The following is an 18296-nucleotide window of genomic DNA, read 5'->3' as shown; positions in this document are numbered from 1 at the left end:
GCTACAAATTTAATTGTTACTCTGTTGAGTGGCAGCTAGTATGGGAAAAGAATTTTCTGGTAATTAAAAGGCATCTTTCAGTGTCCATTCCTGAGTTTTGCTTTCCCCTGGAGCTAATGTATCAACTTTCACCGTTACTTCCAAATATCAAATCTTGTTCAGTATCAGTTTTTGATACCTAAAATATTTAAAATATCACTCACCCACGCACACACACACACACACTCATGCCATTTTGATTCCAGTGTATGTTTGGAAATATTGACTGCACTAAGTTGTGGTCAGTCCCATTGAGAGAACATAGCCAATATGTTTTCAGCTCCCTGGCATTCTTCAACTCCAGATGTAACAGAGATTCATGTGAGCTTGACACATTTAACGTTTGACATATTCTTATGTATCTTATTGATTGATTTATCAGGTTTACATCCCTCCTGTCTTCTAGGAACTTAAGATGGCTTACATATTTATTTGCAACAGTACATGCTATTCAATCCAGTAAAGCTCTAAGCAGTTTACAGCAAAAAGCAATACCATATAACATTCAAATAAATGATATCACAAAGCTGAGAAAGCAAAAGTGGTCCAAGGAATAGTGGTCCAAGGCCACTATATCCAAATCCATAGCAGAGAAGTATCTCCTACCGCCAACCTGGAAGGCGCTAATGGCTTTCCAATAAAAAATAATAAAAAAATCTCCCTTCTCCAATTTTTCCCTAGAGCAATAATCTTGTGAGGATAGCTTTACCAGTAAGCTTTGAGCAGGATGTATCGTCTTATGCAAATGCAGGAAGTGGTACTCGCACTTTACGAATGCTGTACAGTGATGCCCAGTCTAACGTTGGTCAGTTCCACAAGTTTGGAAATCTTAATTCTATTTTAAAAAGAGTCTTGGCTTAAAAGCCGTTTTACCTATTGCAATATAATTTTAAGCCCCTGCTCTGGTGCTTAAAAGGCTTAACCAAAACAAATAGTCACTCTCTCTTCATAATGTGATGCTTCTCCTTTCTTGCAGCCTCTGTTAGCACTCTTTGAAATGAATGGGCAGTTCACACCTCAGAACTATTGTTCCAGGCCCTCTGCAAGCTCAGGCAGACATCGCTGCATTGGTTTCACTTTGGTCCCGTTCTTGAAGGTTTTCTTCACAAGTATAGAGACTTCTTTTAGAGACTTCTAAAAATGACAGCTGAGACTCTGGAGAGCAATTGAGAGGCCTGCCCCTGCCACCCAGCGACCTAGTCCTTTCTTTCCCTGCACCCTCTTACTTTGGGGGATTGCTGCTCTAGGGGGACAGTCTGAGTTACCCTTGATCGCCTCTAGCAGCAGGCACAGAGGCAGTTTTGGCGAAGGCTGTTGGGCCCTTTGGCTGCAGAATTTGTGCTGTGTGCAGTTACCGAAGCCCCGAGTGGAGGTCTGAGGTCTCAATGGAGAGAGGTAGGTGAGACAGGGACCCTTCCTCCCCACTCAGATGGTCCATCCAGCTGCTGAGGGTCCCTCTTTAGCCTGGATGGCAAGAAAGAAGTCACCCTAGGCTGAATGGAGGTTCTTCCCTGGCAGCATGGTGTGGTTAATGCAGAGTTGTCCTGCCTTTCAGGGGGGGCATCTTTCTGCCACAAAGTTGCTTATGGCGTGTGAGCAAATTCCTAAGCTGCTGCATTCTGTCAGAGCCACCTGCCATTCTAGGCACCGTGACCCATCCTTAGGGACGCAGTGTGTCCTGCGTGGGTCCTTGCAGCCAGCACTTCAGAGGGCCAAGTCCAGACAAATTGGAGCAAAACGTTGTGTGGAATAACTGAATCCTCTACACAAACTGGAGATTTCTCCATGTGCCCAAGGCAGGAATGTTTTCATTGGTAAGGAAGGGGGATCCCATGCACAAGTGCTTGGTCTCACCTTCCTTCTCACCAGATACAGGAGCTGTTTACAAGCTGAAGGCGGACTTCCACTGTCAGGTAACGGTTAGATTCAACTTGTGATTATAAAATATCACATTTTCTTCCAGGACCCACAACAATTTGTATATGCCAGAGATGATGGCTAAATTGGGAGTTACCTTTGCAAAGGCTTTTGACATGCTGGAAGTGGAGAAGAATACCATTCTTGGTAAGTGGCTACTTCTTAGTGGGAAGCCTAGAGCAGAAATGTGACTTAGTACCGGTAGTCCTCGAATTACCATCACCTGACCTTCGCTCCTTCCGACGCGGTCTGAAGACCTATCTATTTGAACAAGCCAGCCTGGCCTGATGGGGGATGTGTTGGGGTTTTTATTGTGGATTTTTTTATTACCATCTATTGTTTTAGCTCGGGATCCTATTTAATTCTTTTTTAATTTTTGTATTCTGTATTTTCATATGTGCCCTGTTCACCGCCCTGAGTCCTTCGGGCGAAGGGCGGTATACAAATATAATAAATACTAAATACTAAATATCTGAGCCCCAAATTTCTGTTCCTAAGACAGACAGTTAAGTGAGCTTTGCCCCATTTTATAACCTTTCTTTTATAACCTTTCATTTAATTGCTTTACAACTTGCTTATTCCTAATCTGAAGGATGGTTAAAATTATAATCGCGTTTATTCGGTCCCAGCTCCCCATCAGTTTTAACAAATGAGGTGGAAACTGCTAAATAATTTGAATTGATCAGTCTTCAAAAACCCTCAACGTGCAGAGCGTTCTTCCAAAATATTTATGGTACACCCATCAAATTCTATCAGACAAGTTAATTGCATATGTGCTACGCATATGGAATTACTTGTTTTACAAATATACTTTTTTATTACATAAAGTTTATAATGTGAATAAGCCTGGAAAGATTTATTTACATTACACAAATATTACGTCTGAAGAACACTTCTGCTCTAAATGTATTTGGATTTCAGTGCATCCTGGATTACATTAGTTTTCAAGCAGGTAGAAGTCTGCGTGAGCACGATTATAATTAGTTTTGTAAAAATCATGAAAAAGTATTGTTTTGTTTCGAACGGCTCTGAAAGCAACGCATTTTTACTGCCATTTCTCTCGACTTTTAAATTAAAAGCATCCAGACTCCCAAGTTGACCTATTCCAGATATCCACAACTAAATTTGTGCTTTTGGTAGCCAGAGCTGCTCGGGTCACTGGCCTGAGTAGAGGAATCTCCCCACTGATACGATCCCTCTTTTGTTAGGTCTCCCCCAGCCTTTGATGGAACTTTATGACCCTCCTGTTTACAAAACAGTCTTGGAAAGGATGCAGGGGTTCTTCTGTACACTATATGACAACTGGTAAGAAATGCATAGATTTTCCCTAACACTATGTTACTTCGCATGTGGACTTTCTACTGCTTTTCCACTCTGGGAAAAGGAAAATCGTTATTTGACCCAGCTAGATTTATATTCCACCTGCCTTGGTGGAGCAGTGGGCTAATGCCTCCTTAAGTAACACCAGCTGCCTGCAATTAGTGCAGGTTCGCGTCCCACCAGGCTCAAGGTTGACTCAGCCTTCCATCCTTCCGAGGTAGGTAAAATGAGGACCCAGATTGTTGGGGGCAATTAAGTTGACTTTGTAATAATGCCGCTTGGGGTGTGTGTGAAAGCCCTAATAAGCAGGCATATACATAGAATGAAGGCTACTGCTAAGCTTGTAAGCCGCCCTGAGTCTTCGGAGAAGGGCGGGATATAAATGGAATTAAAATAAAATAAATAAAAAATATGCTCTTGTAACCGATTGTGATTTAACAGCTCTAAAAAGAAAGGAAAGCAGATGGGCTAGTTGGAAAACTGGCCTGACCGAAACTGACATTTTGCACAGATAAAAAAAAGTGCAAGTAAACTTTTCAAAGCAGTGAACCTTTTGGCTCTTCTGCCAGAGGTGTAACTTACTCAGTTCTAGACTGTGCCTTTTGAATTGCAGTTTTCACATTCTGGGTAGTGCTGGCTCATCCATGCAGCAAGATTTCTATGTTGTTGAGGGTCTGGCAGCTGAACTACTTAACTCAGTCTTCATCAATCTGGACAATATTCCTGACTACAGACTCCGCCCTATTCTCCGTATCCTTTGTCTGCTTTTTATTTATAGTTCTCATTCCAAAATTTGTCGAGATTTCCATATAATGTCCCAGCTTGAGTCCTGTTCTTAAGTAGGACCCTTTCTTCTGCAAATGACCAGAACCATTATAGAGTGTAGATCTAATTAGTAAAAAAAAAACAACCTAAAAGCAGCATAGATAGTACAGGTAATCCTCAACTTACGACTGCAGTTGAGCCAATAATTTCTAAGTGAGACAGTTGTTCAGTGAATTTTGTCCCATTTCACGACCTTTTTTTGCCATGGTTGTTAAATGAATCACTCCAGTTGTTAAGTTAGTATCATGATTGTTAAATTAATCTGGCTTCCCCATTGACTTTGCTTGTCAGAAGATTGTAAAAGGTGATCACATGACCCTGGGACACTGGAACTGTCACAAATATGAGTCCGTTGCCAAACATCCGAATTTTGATCACATGACCATGGGGATGCTGCAATGGTTGTAAGTGTGAAAAATAGTCATAAGTCACTTTTTTCAATGCCATTGTAATTCTGAATGGTCACTAAATGAACTTTGATAAGTCGAGGACCATCTGTATCAGAATAGAACATAAAGGTGTATGCCTCCCAACGTATTTAAACAGTTTGAATAGCTCAGAATGAAGGCAGACATTTCTATGATTCTAACTGGATACAGTTAGAGTCTGTGATTTCAGTGGGTGCAGATGATCAGCAGTATCAGAACAATGATGCTACTTGTTTTTCACTTCTGTCCAGAAGGAAAGAGGGATCCCATTTAGTTCAGGCTTGTAGAATTTGTAGTCTACTAAGGCAAGCACTGCCTTACCAGCTACGTACTGTTTCATCCTACATTTAAAATAATGTACTAAAATTTGTTACATGATGCCTCTAGTGGACTATGGGCATATCAGTGCATTGTGAAATCCTGATTTAGATTTTCTCCTCAAGGAGAAAACAGAATTAACATACATAGAACATACATACATACATAGAATTAACTAAATGTCTTTTGGGGGTAGGTTTGTTGGAAAAAAATAGATTTATGAAAAAATTAGAGATAAGTGCAACTGCCTGTTTTGAGATATCTGGGAGCAAAATGGCTTTTGTCATTCACGCCAGTTAAAGAGCATAAATTGCCATGACTGGATCAATCTAATGGTTTTCCATGGAGGAAATATAGATGTGTATTTGTGCTGCTCTGCTTCTTTAACTAGTTTCATGCAGGTGTTTTTGTGAAACCTTTGGTTATCTCCTGCCCACCTGAACACTACGAATCTTTGATCTGCCCTATACTTGGACCACTGTTCACCTACCTACATATGGTAAGGACAAAATACTGTGTCTGAAAATACTGAAAGAGAGTGTGAGTTTTGTGTGGTGAATTTTTGAAAATACTGGATTAATTAGTTAGAAAAAAACCAAGATCACATCTGTTCTCAGTTTCCTTGTACTTGTCATGGAACTATTATGCTTGAAAGCATCTTTTCCTTAAGGAAAGAATTTTGCTAGGTGTGAGGTTGTGGCAAAATTCCTAGAGATATTTTTGCATACGATTAGGAATGACCCAAACCCAATCACAGAATGCATACTTCCCACTTCTTTCTATCATGTTAATAGTTACTAGTTACTAGCTCAAACTTTAGCAGATCTTGGTAAGGTTTTAAGATGATCCAAAACTTAATTTGGGATGCATTCCGTATTAATCCTACTTTAGCTGTTGTTACCTCCGTATAGTATACTTGAGAGTTGTTGACTACCCAGAACCGTATTGAAAACAGTGTTGTATTGTTGTTTCATAACAGGTAATAAGACTAGACTCTATCCTGGAGATGTCACTAATAGCATTTGGTATTCTCTCTCTGGCCTTAAATTTCTGGATAAGTTTTATGTAGAATGCGATGTCATTTTTATGACCTATAAAGCAGACTAAATTGAGAAATGTCAGCCACTGAAGTATCCAGTGAAATTCATAGCTATGTAAACCTAAGCTCTAAAATACTTAAAACTCTAAAAAATGCAGCTGAGAAAGTTATTTCGCAAAGAAAGGTCTCAGTTCTTTTTATAGCTCTTGTAAAAAGCAGAGCCTAACTGAAGGAGAATAAATTAGGTAAATGTCCATTGGAGACTCTCAGTCATCCAAGTCATGGTTGTCCCAAACATACTTTTTCAAGAGGCAACTGGACTTTCTTGTTTTTCTTTGAAGACATTTCGTTTCTTATCCAAGAATCTTCTTCAGCTCTGACTGGATGGTGGGGAATGAAAGGATTTATATTCCTTGCAGACTGCTGGTCATTTGCATTCTTTTAGAGAGTCATTGAGGCCACTTGGAGGTTTATCTGTGTCAGGTGACCTTGAGGACACAGATAAACCTCCAAGTGGTCTCAACAGCTCTCTAAAAGAATGCAAATGGCCAGCTGTCTTCAAAGAACATAAATCCTTCCGTTCCCCACCATCCAGTCAGAGCTGAAGAAGCTTCTTGGATGAGAAACGAAATGTCTTCAAAGAAAAACAAGAACGGCAAGTTGCCTCTTGAAAAAGCATCCTTGGGGCAGTAAATTAGGCAACTTTGGTGATTTGCACACTATGAACAGGTTACTGGATTCTGTTTGTTCTGTCACTTAGTTTGAAGTGGTTTGATGTATAACATACAAAGCTCTGAGTATACAGTATATCATTGAAGTCCTTTATGCCGTGTTGCCTTTTTTTCCAGAGGCTGTCTCAGAAATGGCAAGTTATCAATCAGCGGAGTTTGATTTGGTAAGTCTAACTCTAAGGCTTAAACAAGGGGAGACAACTGCTCTTTGAAACTTATATTTTACTCTTTCCTTTTGCATTTTGTGCCTGAAGTCATCTTTTCTGAAAGGGACAGCTATGGCCATACAGGTTTTCTAAAACAAGAACAATGTAGAGTAAAGTAGATAAACTAAAAATCTATGTACTTTTGGCACTGGATAGATGTTCTTGCACAGAGTACTCCAGACTAAGGTGGCATAATGCAGAAGCTTTTCCCTAATTGTCTAACCTCTGATTGTGGAGCCCCAGAAGAAGATTATCAACACTCTTATCTTACCTGAAGATTGTTTGGAAGATGTTTGGTTACCTCACAGCCAAACTATTCAGAGTTTTTAAAGGTTTGAACCAGCCCTCTCAACTGACTTAAAAACAGACCAGCATTGAAACTATTTTTTTAGCAATGGAAAGGTTTGTTTCACTTGGTGGCTACTCCTAGACGGTAGCCTATCAGATAAATGTGGACAGTTTGATTTTTAAAAAAAAGAAAAAAGAAAAAAGAAACATCAGTGTATGCATGTATGTAATACATTTATAATTTATTAGGAATGTTGTGAAAGTGCTAATAACAACAAGCAGTCTTCTCTGTCCTAGAGGATTTGCAGCTGAATGCAAATATAAGTTGGTGAAAATATTTCATGCCACAGATGCTGCTGGTATGATATCCCCAAGCTATGATTTTGATCCTGTCGCAGTCATTTAGAACAGGCTGGGCATCAGTGAACCATCTTTCATTAATATTTTAGTCTTGGTGATATGATTTATGTTTAGCGTCTGTTGTGCCTCTCAGATTTCTGTTGCCATCCTAAAATCCGTTTTCTTTATTATTCAACAGTGATGAAGATACAGTAGATGACAACCCGGAATCTCAAGAGATGTTGGAAGAGCAGCTGGTTCGACTGCTCACTCGAGAAGTTATGGATCTAATTGGTGGGTGAAATGAGTAATACATGGACACATCACCCTAAGCAGAAGGAATACTACTAGTTTTTTTTAGAGGGATTTAGATATTACAGTACTTGACAGCTACTACTGGATTACCCAGTATTCTCTCTCTTTCTCTTCTTTTTTTCAAAAATGCTCTTGTTCAGCTTATCAAGATGTTCCTTTATCAGCAGTAGGTTAATAAGCTAGGCCTAACTATTTTCAACTATTGTTCTTGCATGTTGATCTCTAGGACAAAAAGATAATGACAAATAAGCAGCAAGGAAAAAAAATCAGCCATTTTCTCCAGCATATTCTTAGTTGCTAAATGCTAAAATTGTTTGAGAATATGTCCTGCAATGTGTGATTAGTTTAATAAGGAATTTCTCAGAATACACATTCATGTAGAGTCTGGCCATATTCCTTCATTCTTGGCTTTTATCATTTGATCATTTGATTTACCATTTTTTTTAAGCCCATTTATATCCCGCCCTTCTCCGAAGACTCAGGGCGGCTTCCAATCTAAAGCACAAATCAATGTGCTTAGCAATTTGACATGTGTAAATCACCTGAACGTTTGAAATTCCTTGCTCTTTCCATGCTGATATCAGAAAAGACTTAGAGGAAATAATGCTCCAAATCACATGTTATTTTATTCACAATATAAAAAATGGCTGCATTCCTTTTTTTAATGTACTGAGACTTTCCAGTGTAAGTTACATTTCGAAGTTTTACAAAGGAAGAATTAAATGATAATTGAAGGGAATTCTTAAAGGGAAGGTGTCATGTCTCATTGACTGATATTTATCTTCTTTTGATGTATTTGTAGCTGTTTGCTGTGTGTCAAAAAAAGGTGCTGAGCAGAATAATACAGTTTGTGCAGATGGAGACGGTAGGTAAATGTCTTGTTCACTCTGCTGCCCTTGAGATTTGAATTGAATTGGTCCTGCATGTATCAAAATCTTATGGCTGACTTAGTTTAAAAAATAAGGTTATTATTCTTGTTCTATACATTCCTTTGGAATTGCTAACCACTTCAGTAGTTTAGTTGTTAGCAAGGAATCAGAGCCACACTTCAGGAATCATTGACACAATATTCCAGCCTAAAAATGGACATAAGAATCTTAATTATCTTTGGCTCTAAGAACAGTATTCTGCAGTCTTTGTTCAGATTGATTGTCCCCAAAAATCCATATTGTGGTTTGCTGTTCTATAAATCATTTGCCTCCTCTTAACACTTTCTGGTGCTGTGACTTCAAGATAAATGGAATGTTAGTGAGGAAATACATTTCTGTGTGTGTCCAGCCAGCACTTTTGATGCATCTGTGTCTTGTTCAAGGAACAGACATTCTGATTGAAATATGGTTAGTAATTTGATTGATTTGTAATGACTCACGTTCACATTATTTTTCCTGATAGATGAGGAAATGATGTCCACAGAGGTGACTCCATCAACCAGCTCCGAGCTTACTGAATTGGGCAAATGCTTAATGAAACAAGAGGTAAGGAAACACTGGTTCAATAGTGTCTTTATATTATTTGTGAGAATTGAAGGATTCACTCTTAAAACTCTAAAGTCTGATAGTAATTTCTTCCTACTTCTCATTCTTTGGGGGAATTTGTTTTTTAGCCCCCTATTTTTTTTTTAGAAAAAATTCAGGTGGCGAGCAATTCTGAATATCTTTTTTCAAAATAGGCAATCATGGATAGATGGATGGATGGATATATAAATGAAGTCATAAAGTCATATTGTTTGATATCCCTTAGCAGTGGAAATCATAGCCGTCCCAATTGCCATCATAACCCCAGGACCATGGAAGCCATTGAGTGAGGACCTCACATGACTCCATTGTAACAACAGTCAGGAGACCCTGGCAAGCACAGTATTGGATGGGAGCTACAGACCAAGGAGTTGCTGTGGTGCTTGCGAGCAGCACTCCTTGGCAGCAGCCTTTAGCAGTCTTGTCCCACGCCATTGTAGGCTCTTTTCCTGATTCAGCAAATCCTTTCTTCTGTTTTTGAAGAAAAGAAGAAAAAAAAACATTCTAACAATCATAACATTATGCCTATTATGCCTCCCTGGCCAACAGCGACGCCAGGGATGATCAGGAAAGACCCCGCGGATCAAATGGATCAGCTAGGCGGCGGAAGAGACAGCCGCAGCAACCGCCCTGAGCGGGACCGGAGTCGTTGCCCTGCTTCGACCTCCTGGCCTGCTCCTGAACAACGGCGGCATCTCCCTGGGATCAAGGAGATGCCGCAGACCGGCTATGCGGACCCGATCGACCACCACCGAGGGGCCTTTGACAGCGGCACTAAACTTCTCCAGGCCCCGGTCACCCAATCTCACCGAAAACCCCTCGACGGCAGCACCACTAGATGCGGCGTGGCGTCCACGGCCCGCACCCTAGGTGCCGACGGTATCTCCGTGCCGATCAACACCCCTAAAGACGCCAGGATGCAGCTGACCGTTGGAGATGACGGCGGCTAGACCACCGAGGCCATCAACATCTGGCCTCCTCCAGCTCCGAACCCCCCTGCCCTCCCTCGCCCCACAGGACATGATGGGCCTGGGTGCAAGCCACGGTGGCAGAGTGGCCTGTCCTACACCTGCAGCCCCATAGAGGTGAGAGCTCTATGGGGTATGCTTCACCCAGAGTGGGTCCTGGACCACCCCCAGAAGCAGAATCACAACCCATCGTGAGAGGATGGGGAGTGGCCTGCTTCTGGGGTTCACCCAACCAAGTGGCAGTGGCTGGGTGACGGTCCAGATACCCACCTACCCGACTAGACCCTCCTAATGCTCCACCCAGGGGACCGCCTTCCCAATGCTCCCCAATGCTCCCTATGCGTCTTCAATATTCTTGCATAGATCTACTCGCCCTCAGGAGTTCCCCCCTCTCCTGGGTTCGTCCTGCCTTCAATACATCAAACCTCGATGACGGGCCCGACCATTGGGCCTCTGAGAGATGGCCAGGCAGGGTCAGGGGCCTCCATCACAAGACCAACAAGAGGCCCCTGGTTAAGTTTCTTGTTAAGTTTTTTGTCGGGTTAGGGAGGGGGGCGGGAAAAGAGTATGGCTGCTCGGGGAAGGCAGACCTTCCGGGTGCCATAACGCAGGCCAGGCTTACGACCATTCGCGATGGTGAGAAACGAGGACCAGTCGCCGACAATAACCGATGGCGTACTGACGAACATCCTATTCCCAGGATGGTGGGGAACGGCAGAAGGTGCACAAACAGAGGGCCGTATCGTCACCGGGAGTGTCATCTCCGCTCTGTACAAGCGGTGAGACGCTCCGACCCTCTGTACTTCCCCGGAGGACCCGGGAGCGAAGGTGTGCAGCCTCCTATGCTAAGGCTGGTCTACCTGAATGCCAGGTCCGTAGCTAACAAGGCACACCTTGTTCGTGACCTAGTGGAGAGCGAGCACGCGGACCTGGCTTGCATCACGGAAACCTGGCTGGGCCAAGAGGGTGGTGTCCCTCTGGTTGACCTCTGCCCGCCAGGTTTCCAGGTGCTGCACCAGCCTCGGACCCATGGGAGGGGCGGGGGAGTGGCAGTTATCATCAGGGAATCCCTTAGCCCGCGAGAGATCACCGTCCCTCAGATGGTCGGGTGTGAGTCTCTCCTACTGAGATACGGCCCGGGGGCGCAGTTGGGCCTGCTGCTGGCATACCTACCACCTAATCGTGCAGCGGCAGCCCTGCCCGAGCTACTCGATGTCCTCTCAGGGTTGGTGGTTGAATTCCCAAGACTCATGGTCTTGGGTGACTTTAACCTACCGTCCCTGGGAGGATCGTCCGACCTGGCTCGGGAGTTCATGGCTTCCATGGCGGCCATGGACCTGTCACAAATAATTTCTGGACCGACTCATGAGAGAGGCCACACCCCAGACTTGGTGTTCTTGTCTGGACGGTGGCGCGATGATATCGGTGGGGGTGCCACGACTGTTATGCCCCTGTCATGGACCGATCATCACCTCGTGCGGCTAGACTTCCCCTTTGCCACCCCCCGCCGTGGGTGCGCGGTGCCAACCAGATGGTACCGCCCTAGGCGCCTAATGGACCCTGATAGGTTCCAGGCAGCGCTTGGGGACGCACATGCACTCCCTGCTCACAGCTCGGCGGATGCCTTAGTGGAAGCCTGGGAGAAGGCAGCCACGGAGGCTCTGGACCGAGTTGTACCCTTGCGGCCTCTGACGCGGCGCAGATCCCAGCGAGCCCCATGGTTCACCGCGGAGCTCCGGGAAATGAAGCGTCGGAGACGGGGCCTAGAGAGCCGTTGGAGATCCAGTCGATCCGAATCCGACCGATTGCGATTAAGAATCCTCACCAGGTCTTATCTCGCTGCGATAAGGGTGGCAAAATCCAACTACTTTTCCACCCTCATCGCGTCCGCAGATAATCGCCCGGCTGCCTTGTTCAGGGTGACTCGCTCCCTACTGAACCAAGAGGTGAGGGAGGAACCCTTGCAGGGTCGAGCCGAGGAATTCGGTCAATATCTGCTGGATAAAATTGCTCGGATCCGAAACGGCCTGGACTCCAACTGGGCTGAGTTGGAAGAACAAGACATGGACAGTCTTGTCGACGTCATCTGGGAGGAATTTGATCCTGTGACTCCTAAGGAAGTGGACAGGATTATGAGGAGGTTGAGCTCCTCCACATGCTTACTGGACCCGTGCCCTTCCTGGCTGGCATATGCAGCTCGAGAGGGGACACGAGGCTGGTTCCTGGCGGTCATCTCCGCTTCTCTGAGTGAGGGTCACTTCCCCACCGCCTTGAAGGAGGCGGTGGTGAGACCTCTCCTCAAGAAGCCCACCTTGGACCCATCCTCATTGAATAACTTTCGTCCAGTCTCCAATCTTCGCTTCCTTGCGAAGGTTGTTGAGAGCGTGGTGGCGCACCAACTCCTTCAGATCCTGGATGAAGCGGTTTATCTAGACCCGTACCAATCGGGCTTCAGGCCGGGCTACAGCACGGAGACGGCATTGGTCGCTCTGATAAATGATCTCTGGAGAGCCCGGGACAGGGGCCATTCCTCTGTCCTAGTCTTATTAGACCTCTCGGCGGCTTTCGATACCATCGACCATGGTATCTTGCTGCGACGCCTCAGGGGACTGGGAGTGGGAGGCACGGTTCTGCGTTGGTTCTCCTCCTTTCTCCAGGGTCGCTCGCAGTCGGTGTTGGCAGGGGGACAGAGGTCGACCCCGAGGCCTCTCGCTTGCGGAGTCCCTCAGGGGTCGGTCCTCTCGCCTCTCCTGTTCAACATCTACATGAAACCGCTGGGCGAGATCATTCGCAGCTTTGGAGTAGGGTACCATCAGTATGCTGATGACACCCAGCTTTTCATCTCAACTCCAAACAACATCAGTGATGCCCTCGACGTGATGTCCCGCTGCCTGAAAGCGGTCCGGGAATGGATGGGGAGGAACAGGCTTCAACTGAACCCGGACAAGACTGAATGGCTGTACGTACCGGCAAGCCAGGATACTCAGAACATCCCATCCCTTAACATCGGGGACAAGTTACTACCCCCTGTTGATAGGGCCCGCAACCTGGGTGTCCTCCTTGACTCGCAGCTCTCCCTGGAAGATCACATAGGAGCTGTGACCAAGGGGGCCTTCTCCCGGGTTCGACTAGTTCGCCAATTACGGCCTTATCTGGACCTGGATGCCTTACGTACAGTCACCCATGCTCTTGTGACCTCTCGCCTAGACTACTGTAACGCTCTCTACTTGGGGCTGCCCTTGAGATCCACTCGGAAGCTTCAACTGGTGCAAAGTGCAGCGGCACGGACACTCTTGGGAGCCTCCCGATACTCCCATATCACACCTCTCCTCCGTGCGCTGCACTGGCTTCCAGTTGCCTTCCGTGTGAAGTTCAAGGTGCTAACAATGACATACAAAGCCCTACATGGCATGGGTCCGGACAACCTACGGGAGCACCTTCTGCCAATGTCAGCACCCCACCGTCCTGTGCGCTCCCACAGAGAGGGCCTCCTCAGGGTGCCACCGCTCAAGGAATGTCGGCTGGTGGCCCCCAGGGGGAGGGCATTCTCAGTGGGTGCGCCAGCCCTCTGGAACAGCTTACCAACCGAAATCCGGATGGCCCCCGACCTCCGCACCTTCCGGCGCGAATTAAAAACTTACCTGTTCCAGCAGTCCGGCCTGGCCTGATAGCTCTAATTGGGGTCCCAGTTTGTATTTTACTATTGTTTGTTTTCACTATTGTTCATTCTGTATGCCTACCTTATTCTGTACACTGCCCCGAGTCCCTCGGGAGAAGGGCGGTTTATAAAAACAAACAAATAAATAAAATAAATAAACATTACCAGTTATATTCCAGCAGCCCTAGAGATTGGGAAGATTTCTCTGTAGGAAAAAAAAATTGTCTGTAAACTTAGAAATTATACACAGAATAGTTAGTACAGATCTGCGTTTTAAACAAGCAAATACGCTCTTAAAAGCTATTGCTTTTTGTGAAAATCTTTTATCATGAATGTCTTTTTACAATAATATGGAAATATTGTGGCCAGATGTTAGCTCTGTGGGGAAATAGGGTGATCTACCTTTTTCTACTTGAGAAATCTGATAAACATTTTCTGTGCTTTATGAAACATCTCAAATTCTTATGTACCATTTAATGCTTCCCTATAACTAAGAGTTCTTGACCTATAAGACAAAAATCCTGCAAGGCTGTAACCGGCCTAACTTTCTTTTTATTTTTCCCCAAGAATGTCTGTACTGCTCTGCTAATCACGGCCTTCACATCCCTTTCCTGGAAGGATACCTTGTCCTGTCAAAGAACTACCACCCAACTCTGCTGGCCATTGCTCAAGCAGGTACTTGATACTGGGTTTAGCAGGGTACATTCCGATGAATGTAATAAAAGAGTAGTACACTAAATGACATAGGGGTAAATATCAGAAGTTTGGAAAACAGCCCCTTCTCCCCATCTTCTTTCGCTTCAATCTCTCTGCCATAGGTGCTGACAAAGAATTTGATGATCCCTGAAGCAGTGACCTGGTTTTTCACAAGCGTACTGAAAGGCTTACAGGTTCACGGACAACATGATGGCTGTATGGCAGCACTTGTCAACTTGGCTTTCCAGATCTACGAAGCTTTGGTAAGGAGTGTGTGTGAGTGAGGGGAGGCAATCCATTCCCAGATCTGTTGCCATCTTTGTGGTGTAGTGCCCACTCCAAATCCAAGGCCCATTTCGGTGGGAGGTAAATTTCTGAACATATCAGTAGTAGTCAATTTCCTCTTTGGAAATAGCCATTTCTCTTCTGGTAAAGATCCCTGCTGATTCTTCTCTTTGTTATTTGAAGCGTCCACGCTATGCCGAGTTGAAAACAGTGATGGAACAAGTTCCAGAAATCCAGACATATTCCCTGGAGCAGTTTGATTCCAAACTACTCAACGTAACGCTTCAGAAGGTGGCAGACAAACGGCGGAAGGACCATTTCAAACGCCTAATTGCAGGCTGCATAGGGGTAAGACACGATGTCAAGCAACAGAGAAAACGATCTCATCTCTCAAAAGGATAAACAGATTTTGTTTTGTTTTTTCTTTCCCCCTCTGCTGGCAATCTCAGGACTTACCTTTTCAGCCCATTAGTTGTGACATGTTACACAAATCCTAAATGGTGATGGTTGAAACATTGCAGAGATCTAACCACGTAGCCTTTGCTATTCTATATGATTCAATATACCCTCCTGAACCTTGCACATTTTATCCTTCCTGGGCCATCCATGGCTGATTACCTACTGCCTAATTGCTGCAAAATATATAGAGCATTTGATAGCTTTGTTTCTGGCTTTGACCTGAATGTGATCACATGCTGAACAACCCAGGATACAGGAACAAGACGCAGCGCCCACAATTATGAGTGGGTCATAACAAATGGGTGGGTGTGTGTGTGTGTGGAAATTCTACAATTTTAGCAGAGGCTATTCTTTTTGGAGTATTTCTATGCATAGTTTGCCTATTCTTGTTTTGTTTCCTTACAGAAGCCCCTAGGAGAACAATTCAGGAAAGAAGTCCACATCAGAAACCTTCCATCTCTTTTCAAGAAGGTGAAAGCACCGCTAGGACAAGACGTTTTTGAGAACAATGAAGATGAAATCCTCATTGCCCTCTTTGAGCCATAAATAAGCTGAAGACAATTCCACTCCCCTTTTCCTCCTTTATACTCTGTGTTGTTCCCTAGTAGCCATATTTCCATTGTTTCCTCCTTTCCTGAGCCTTGACACAATTCTTACTGGCCTCATTCTCCTTTTTTTTGGGGGGGGGGGGAGAATGGGGAAGGTTTTCTAGCCCCACTTGCAACTTTACAATATAACTTTCTCTTTTTACTGTTGGATGGCAGTTGCTGGGGCATTCCAGTCCAACTGTCCTTTGGCCAGTTCTTTAGAAACAAACCTTCATATATGCATACAGTACTTGATAGGGAAGGGAGAAGATTCTGCAGCCTCTCATTCTCTCTGCCACTTCTCCTTCAGGACACCTGTATGGTTGCTGCCTCAACATGACACTAATAGGAGACTCCTGCTTCCCTTTTGGAAAGACACAGCTTGGGATGAAGAAACGCAGATGTGCATATTGGGTATCGAAGAATCACTAATTTACGCTAACTCAAAATTTTGTTATTTTTGAGAAGTAGCACTTGGCCATATGTTCCACCAAACCAAGCACCAATGAGAAACAGAGTGAAAACATTTTTTCAATTCAACCAAGCCTCAGGAAGCCTCAAGTTACATATACATCCTCTTCTTTGCCCTAGAAACATGGTTGAAATAGGTGTTCCAGCTGCAATCAGTCCTCAGCTGTCAAAAGTCAGAATTCTCTAAACAAAAGGAATTCAAAATTATTTTATACTGGTCTAAAATAACATGCTGAAATGTGCCCTTGAATGTAGAGCAGTACAGTTCTGGATTATTTTGTTTGGTATCTGATGATACAGAATGCCTCCAGGCCAGGTCTTAAATGTTGGTTTGTCCGAGAGATAGAATGTGGGCGTAAATTTGCCAGATTTTAATTTTCAGTCTGAAGAATTAGTATCAAATAGATCTTTCCTTGGTGACTGCTGTAATAGATGGGCTACAGGTACAACAGAATGTTTTTTTTTCAATTGAACACTTAGTAGTACACACATCTGGTTACACGACAGAATACAGGTCTTAATGTTAATATTTGGATCCTGACTACTAGCCAGACTCCACTCTGACTTGTTTGTAATCCTAATCTCAGTGTAACATTTATTTAAATGAAATTCCCCTGCTAAATAGCTTTGGAAACTAGCCTAACTGTATTTATTGTGTCTTAATTACATTTTAACTTACTGTGCCCGTAATAGACGCATTTAAAACAAATGAGGGTTTTTTTGTAGGGATGTTGTATCTGAGGATGTCTTCAAATCAATGTCAGTAAAAGTATCTTCATTTTATACAAACATTGCTCTTCCTTTGCATTAACGCTTTCCACACCCTTTTTTGAACATCACCACCAATTGCTTTCTGGGTCAAAGACTGCATAATGAGAATTGCATACTTAATACAAAACATGCTATCCTCACTGAATCACTCCTGTCCCAACACATTAAATCAGCTGCATCCTTTGGAAGGCCCACTCAACTACTCCAAAAGGTGTACCTGATTGTGCATGCATAAATATTTTCACAGAAACCTTTAGTAAACTTTACACATACAGTAAGTAAGCATAGATTTCAAAGCAGCAATACAAAGCTTGCAGATGCGTTAATGTTTCAAGCTTTTGTGTAAATGCTTTGTCTTGCTTTGCTGAATAGGCTATTGCTAAGCACATTGATTTGTGCTTTAGATTGTAAGCCGCCCTGAGTCTTCGGAGAAGGGCGGGATATAAATGGGATTAAATATATATATATATATATAGTCAAATTAAGTTTGGGGTAAAAATTAGGCATTCTTGTCAGTTGGGCAACTCCATTTTTTCAAGGCTTGCTATTAGGATTGTTCAATAAATTAAAAATAAATTTTCTGATAAAAGTAGCAGAAGGAACTAAAGCAATTAGTGTCCTATGCTTTCTACTCTTTTCATAGTATATGCTACAAAAGCTCACATACTTCAGAGTTATATACAGTATTCCTATGTTAAGATTCCTTGCAGCTTAATTTTTCTAATTCAAGTATTTTATCAATAGGCATCTTCTCTCCTGTTTCAATTTAGAAATGCTCTATCAATGAATAAATGGATTAAACAGGAAGGATATTTACCAGAAAGTAGCTAAAACGTTCCACCTTAACTCTGAAAACAGTTGGAATCCCAAGAGAATACTCAGGGTGGGAGGAATATTCAGGAGATCTTTTCCCTACTTTAAAGAGAGGCATGTATCCCAGTAATAAAAAAGTAACAAATAAATGTATTGACAGAACGTTAGGAAACCAGCACATATATATATATATATATATATATATATATATATATATATATATATATATATATATATATATATATACATAAATGTACTAAATAATGACAGCAGGATTTAAACTCATAAAAGAATCAAGGGGTATTTTCA

General features: G+C 43.4%; 1 protein-coding gene across 5 annotated transcripts in view; it reads left to right on the top strand.

Moving 5' to 3' along the window:
• XPO5 (exportin 5) overlaps positions 1 to 18185 on the top strand; it is a 47551-nt gene extending 29366 nt beyond the window's left edge. For 3 of the 5 annotated variants that reach the window (XM_083349108.1, XM_083349110.1, XM_083349107.1), the window contains 12 exons: positions 2003 to 2103; positions 3165 to 3261; positions 3890 to 4026; positions 5249 to 5346; positions 6735 to 6781; positions 7650 to 7744; positions 8568 to 8630; positions 9158 to 9240; positions 14473 to 14580; positions 14724 to 14864; positions 15070 to 15234; positions 15751 to 18185. In XM_083349108.1, the coding sequence (XP_083205234.1) occupies positions 2003 to 2103; positions 3165 to 3261; positions 3890 to 4026; positions 5249 to 5346; positions 6735 to 6781; positions 7650 to 7744; positions 8568 to 8630; positions 9158 to 9240; positions 14473 to 14580; positions 14724 to 14864; positions 15070 to 15234; positions 15751 to 15891 (1276 nt within the window). In that variant the 3' untranslated portion in view covers positions 15892 to 18185. Of the gene's footprint in view, positions 1 to 2002; positions 2104 to 3164; positions 3262 to 3889; positions 4027 to 5248; positions 5347 to 6734; positions 6782 to 7649; positions 7745 to 8567; positions 8635 to 9157; positions 9241 to 14472; positions 14581 to 14723; positions 14865 to 15069; positions 15235 to 15750 lie in introns of those variants that run through there. The other 2 variants (XM_083349109.1, XR_014490779.1) reach the window with 2 other exon arrangements.
• The last annotated feature ends 111 nt before the right edge of the window (positions 18186 to 18296 follow it).

This window comes from Vipera ursinii, assembly GCF_947247035.1.
Source record: "Vipera ursinii genome assembly, chromosome: 1".
NCBI lineage: Eukaryota > Metazoa > Chordata > Lepidosauria > Squamata > Viperidae > Vipera > Vipera ursinii.
The sequence above is the reverse complement of the archived record's forward strand: the minus strand, read 5'-3'. Positions and strand labels throughout refer to the sequence as shown.